Below are 6,000 nucleotides of genomic sequence, written 5' to 3' on the forward strand. Positions count from 1 at the left end.
GGCTCAGTCTGCAAGCCTTCCGGGCGTGGAGGGAAAACGTGTCCCAGCAGCTTTTATGACCAACAGCTGCTGTTTCCACGTGGAAGCTGCTGAGCATCTGTCTGGTCACATTAGTGACCCATTATCCATCAGGTTCGTCCCAACCCCAGAACTAAGTGCTGTGAGCTTAGCTTTTAGAGCTGGCAGTTTTCAAGCACCCTGACATGCCGGTACTGGAAAACTACAAGTGGAGCACCCTCTTTATGAAAAGAGCACCCCCAGGTGTCTTCTGTCAGAATAGTGCATTACGTGGTCTGAGACACCATGTCTGAGTGTCTCTACTTGCGAGGGTCAGTATCAGTCCCCATGCCATCCCCACCACACACTCACACATGCACACACTCATGCACGCACTCACACACACGTGTATGCAGTACACATGCACACACTCATGCACACACATACACACACGGACTCACACGCTTATGCGCGCGCACACACAGACACACACGCGCACACACTGCCAACCGGATGGACACTGTCTGCCCACTCTGTGTTGGAAGCTCCTGCCTCTGGCGCTGTGAATTCAGTGGAAGCTGCACAGGGACTAGAAGTAGAACGTGGGCGTCACATTGTGACTCCTCACCCTCCCTTCCCCCAGGACTTTGTGGTGGGCCTCTCCATCCTCCTTCGAGGGACAGTCCAGGAGAAGCTCAAGTGGGCCTTTAACCTCTACGACATTAACAAGGACGGCTACATCACCAAAGAGGTACGCATGGTTGGGGTGCGGCTCGTCAGCCCCTGCCCCACTGCTGCTGCCCTGGCTGTCCTGTGTCCCCTTCCTGCCCAGAGACAAGGGCCAGTGGGGACAGCACCAAGGGGCTCTTCTCTCCTGGGCTCTCTGTCCTAGACCCCGGGTGTGGGCAGCGTGGAGCTGTGTGTCCCTCACACATCTCGATCCAATTCAGCAAGTGTCCTCGGATCACCCCTTCTTATGGGGGAGCCTGTGGGAGACACAGGTGGAGAAGCAGTGTGGTCCCTTAAGGCATGTGGGGGGCTCTTGCCACAGGGGCCACAGTTGGGGTGTTTTGTCCCCAACACTTTTTGTATGTAAAGTAGTTGTTTCAGTTTCACAGTTTGGAGACTGCACCTAAAACGCTGTCTCCAGCTTCTCTTGGAGAGTGGGAAGTGGGCCCTGGGCAGAGTGAATGGGCCCCTTCCACTCGCTCACAGCAGCTGGCTGGCTGCCGTGAGGGGCCCCTGTCCTTGGGTGCCGCCCCTCCCCTTGGGCTTCGCTCCCCTCCCTGCAGCGGACTCAGGCCGACCTCGCTCCCCAGGAAATGCTGGCCATCATGAAGTCCATCTACGACATGATGGGCCGGCACACCTACCCGCTTCTGCGGGAGGAAGAGCCACTGGAGCACGTGGAGAGGTTCTTCCAGGTGAGTGCTCCCACCAGAAGACGAAGGGCTCCTGCTCCAAAGGGCTCCTGGTCCAGGAACCCCTGGGCGAGCCACTACCCTCGCTGCGCTGCCCCCTCCCACCAGGAGGTTAAACTGGCATCTCCCACCCAGCTGTGGTCAGGATTGAGCAGTGAATTAAAATGCCATCCCCACTTCCTGAGCCGGGCCGGCATTCTGGTTTCTTCCATGAGCTCCCCCAGCTCCCCAAGGAAGCTGTCTGTGAGAGGGGTGGGGTTGGGGTGACTTCTCTCTGTGTTCCTGGGACATGTGGCCCCCCCGTGCCTCGGCTGCTCGGGTACCCTGGCTGTCTGTCAGGGTGCATTTTGGGAAGGGTAAGCCCAGAAGGTCATCAGAAGTGGCTGGGGTTGCAGGGCACACTGGGGAGAGATCAGCTGTGGGGTGGAGAGCAGAGTGGCTGAGGAGAGCACTTCCAGTGACTGGGATACAGCGTCAGGGACAAGTTGACGTGAGGGCGCCCACCCACTGCCATGTCCTCAGGCTTGGGGTAGGGGCCGCCCCTGGTGGGACACAGACTCACCAAGGTCATGGCTTGGGTTGCAGAAAATGGACCGGAATCAGGATGGGGTGGTGACCATTGATGAGTTCTTGGAGACCTGCCAGAAGGTAGGTGGCCTCAGGGGTTGAGAACACGCAGTGTCCTGCCCCTGCCAATCCTGGGCCCCTCCCCACCCGCTCCTGCCAGCACAGCCCACTTGGGTACGTTGTCCGTCAGCCCTGCCCCTGCGTGCCTGGAGTTTGAGGGGCAGAGGTGGGGCCAATGGGAAGCTGACGATGTCCTGTGGCCCTCAGGTACAGTCATGCTAGGACAGGAGATGGCCCCGCCTGCCTGCCTCACTCCCACAGTGGCCTCTCAGTCGCCCCTGGCCTCCGTCTGGCTGCACAGCCAGGGAGTCTTGTCCTGTGTTAGGTAGCTGCCCCAGACGAGTTACAGTCAGGCCACAGGCCCAAGACGGGCTGTGCGTGACCCACTCTACCTCACCAGAGATACAGACAGAACTGCCCCTGCGTGGTTCAGCCCCTGATCAGAATCTGTTCAAGGTGGCCGGCAGTGGGCTCTGCCCCGCCCTGCCCATCCCAGGTCTGACCAGCCTTCTCGTCCCTTCTCCACACAGGACGAGAACATCATGAACTCCATGCAGCTGTTCGAGAACGTCATCTAGGTCTTGTGGGGGATCCCCGAGTGGCTCTTGCCACTGCAGCTCCCAAAGAAACCTCAGTCCTGCCAGGAGTAGCCTCCATGAGAAACGTTTTTCTATTATACTTGCAAAGAGTGGACAGTTTGCTCCTCCAGATACACACACACACACACACATGCACACACACACACACACACGCCATTCCTCTGGGCTGGCAGAGGGGGACCAAGGTCAGCAAGGGGCTGCATCTGTCTGGGATCTGGGTCCAGCTATGAGCCACACCCCCCAGCCAGCCCTACCCCAGGCCAGCGGGGTGAGGCTGCCTCTGGGGGGGGACAGCTGGAAGAGCGGTGTCTGCAGGCTGCTGGCTGCTGCCTGTGAGCAGGAAAGCACTCCCCTCCCCTGCAGAGGAGGTTCCAGTCTCCAGAGCAAAGACCCCTCCTGTGTGAGCTCACGGGACCCTCCCTCCTGCAACCCAAGGGCTGCTCCTTGGACCCCCAGTCACTCCCTGCCCACTAACCATACTCCTAGAATGCCTCTCCCCACAGGACCCTAGAGGGGCCACTGGGGGTCAAGGGTGTTCAGACTGGGATAGAGGTGGTGATGGAGGTGGGGCCTACTGCTTCCTGGAAAGGCCCCCTGGGTGAGCTCTGCCCCAGTGATGAGGGGCCACTGAGCCCGCTGTCTCTTCATCCCAGGAAGGAGGCCCTTCAAGCTCAGGGTTGGGTTTCCTGGTGGCCATTGTGAGGGGTACTGTCTGCCCACTGCAGTGGATTGGAGAAGCCCTCCCTCGCTTGCCCAGGCCTGGCTCAGGAGGTGCAGTGGTGGGGCTACCCATAACACTCAGACTCTAGACTATTCACACCAAGGTCATCATTCCCCGAGAAGTGCTCACGTGGCTCAGGGACTGGCAGCCAGGGAGCCTGGTGACGAGCAGGCCTGGGAAGGGCTTTTCCTTCCCTCTGTCCTCTCCTACGTCACCCTCAGCCAAGCAGTTCGGCTGAGCCCCCCTTCCTGCTTAGGGTCATGTAGCGGTGTGGCCATGCCTCCACACCGGCTCACCCCAACCCCATCCAGAAAGCACAAGCCCCGCCCAGCAGCTCAGATGGATCCCACGAGGAGAGCTGAGGACAGAGTCCATCCTGGTGGGCTGAGGCCTGGGTCCCAACAGCCCTGATACAGGTGACCCAGGGAAGGAAGCTAGGTGTCAGTTCTGTACCTCAGAGCAGAGGGGGCTCAAAGCCCATCCCTGGCCCAGCTCACCAACACTCAAAAGCACAAAGCCCAGGACTCTGCTTGGCTGGGTTCTCCTCTGTGGATGGGGCTGATTTCCACCTGAGGTCAGAGCCAGCAGTGAGGGCTGAGGGCCTGAGGCCGGTGACACATCCACAGGGACCTCCAGGAGACAAGCAGAGAGAGAAGCAGCTCCTGCCTGCCCAGGCAGCATCGGCCCTTCCGAGGACATTCTCGTACATACATTCCATCAGCTGCCACCCCGTCTCTGCTCAGGCCTGGCCCCAGGGTGAGCAGGACCCTTGAGGAAGGGCAGGATGGCGGAGACCATGGAGAGTGGCCTGGCTCAGCCACGGGGACCCTTTGGCACCCATGTATAGGTGGCCCTCCCCTTGGAGTTGCACTGACACCCCATCTCCAGTCTGACTGGGGGTCCCTCTCCCCTCCAGGAGGGCATCAGCTTTCCCTGGCTCAGGGATCTTCTCTCCCCAGCCCAGCCCTCCCAGCTGATGTAGCTCTGCTTCTCAGGGGCCAAGGCCAGAGGAGAGGGTCACCACCATGCCCCTGTCCCCCTTGGCCTTGGGCCAGCCTGGCTGCATGTCCAGCCAGGAGGAGCCTGTGTCCCACGGTGGGACATGGACTGGCCGCATGTCTGCATGGCAGAAGCGTCTCCCTTGGGCATAGCCTGGGAGGGTGGTTCCTGTTCTCAGCACCCACCCATATTCAGTCCTGTATATTTTAATAAAATAAACTTGACAAAGGAGAAGGACTCTCGTTGGCTCTGTCCTGACTCTGGATTTCGGTCGGGCCCCTCCCATCCCTGCTGTTACCCACATCTCCTGCCCTGTGCTGTGCTGGTAAATGTTTAGCACCTGAATTGTAGCATCTGCCAATTTCTGCACTCGATTTCAAGCTCCCAATGTAATGTCACCAAAGGCGGAGTTGGGAAGTGATGTCCACAGTCGGAAACCTTTATGAGAAACAGCAGCCCTGTAGCCTGTATGCAGTGCTGGTGGGGTGGGGTGCCTTCTGGAGGTGCCATTTGTATGTCAGTCCCAGATCATTCTTTTTTTACCAGTTCCAGGAAGTAATTTCTGCGTGTCCCCTCGGCTAGAGGATGCAGATCACAGGGCAGAAGCAGAATTAGCCTGAAGACATCTTCCTTTCCTGCTTTTTATTTTCAAAAGTATAAACTCAGGAAGGATTATGCCAGGGGAGGGGCAAGAAATGAGGACCCGGGGGGAGGAGTGGAAAGGAGGTGCCCAACTCAGGAATAGGGAGGTTCTGGAGGGTCTGGTAGTGCTCCAAGGGCCAGGACACACCCCATGTGACATCATCTCCATGGTGATGCAGACGCCTCCGTGGGTCACCAGCTTCGGCTGATGGGCATTGCAGCAGTGGCCAGGACGGTAGATGACAGGACCCCCTGCCACTGCCACACACAGCAAAGGTTCCACCCAACCTGAGCTCCAGGCCTTGGCACAGTCCCAGGAAGAGAGCCAGACCTTGCTGTCTCGGATGGGACAGCCTGCATTTACTACGGGCCGGCCACCGTGCTGAGCCCATTCACCCTGAAGGACATGATGGGAAAGATGGGCTGAAAGGTGTTAGGACCTCTCAGCCATTAATGAGTGGAACCAGGACTCCAACACAGGATGGTGGCTCCAGGCTGAGTGTAAGTACTGAAGCACACACTTCATGATGGGTCACAGAGCTCAGAGTAGGGAAAACCCATTTATCTATCGTGCATCCATCTACCACCATCCACCACCATCCACCATTTATCCACCACCATTCACCAACCATCCACCAATCATCCATCATGCATCCATCCACAATCCATCCACTATTTATTCATGCATCCATCCATCCATCCATCCTTCCATCCATCCACTTGTACATCTGTTTCCCACTCATTGCTCAGCACCTTCCTGACCCAGACACTCAATGCAGAGGGGGCATCTGGGCTCTGTCTTGTGTGGCTGAGTGGCAGTGAGGGGTCTAGAAGGAGCCCTGGATTCAGAGTCAGGAGACCTCAGTCCTGATCTGGGCCACAAGACTCATGTGGCTTTGGACAACTTCCATTCTCTCCTTCTCTCCCTCTCTCTGGGTATTGGTATAAGAGAAAAACGTGTGTGCCCCAACTCACTTTAAAGGCTGGTATTACC

General features: G+C 58.1%; 1 protein-coding gene across 11 annotated transcripts in view; it reads left to right on the forward strand.

Annotated features, from left to right (window-relative positions):
- KCNIP3 (potassium voltage-gated channel interacting protein 3) overlaps positions 1–4,601 on the forward strand; it is a 68,843-nt gene extending 64,242 nt beyond the window's left edge. For 7 of the 11 annotated variants that reach the window (XM_074332519.1, XM_019725867.2, XM_074332521.1 and 4 more), the window contains 4 exons: positions 641–748; positions 1,290–1,421; positions 2,004–2,066; positions 2,576–4,601. In XM_074332519.1, coding sequence (XP_074188620.1) covers positions 641–748; positions 1,290–1,421; positions 2,004–2,066; positions 2,576–2,623 — 351 coding nt within the window. In that variant the 3' untranslated portion in view covers positions 2,624–4,601. The remainder of the gene's footprint in view (positions 1–640; positions 749–1,289; positions 1,422–2,003; positions 2,067–2,575) is intronic. The other 4 variants (XM_019725869.2, XM_074332523.1, XM_019725866.2 and 1 more) reach the window with 1 other exon arrangement.
- The last annotated feature ends 1,399 nt before the right edge of the window (positions 4,602–6,000 follow it).

Source organism: Rhinolophus sinicus, linkage group LG05 (genome assembly GCF_036562045.2).
Source record: "Rhinolophus sinicus isolate RSC01 linkage group LG05, ASM3656204v1, whole genome shotgun sequence".
Lineage (NCBI taxonomy): Eukaryota > Metazoa > Chordata > Mammalia > Chiroptera > Rhinolophidae > Rhinolophus > Rhinolophus sinicus.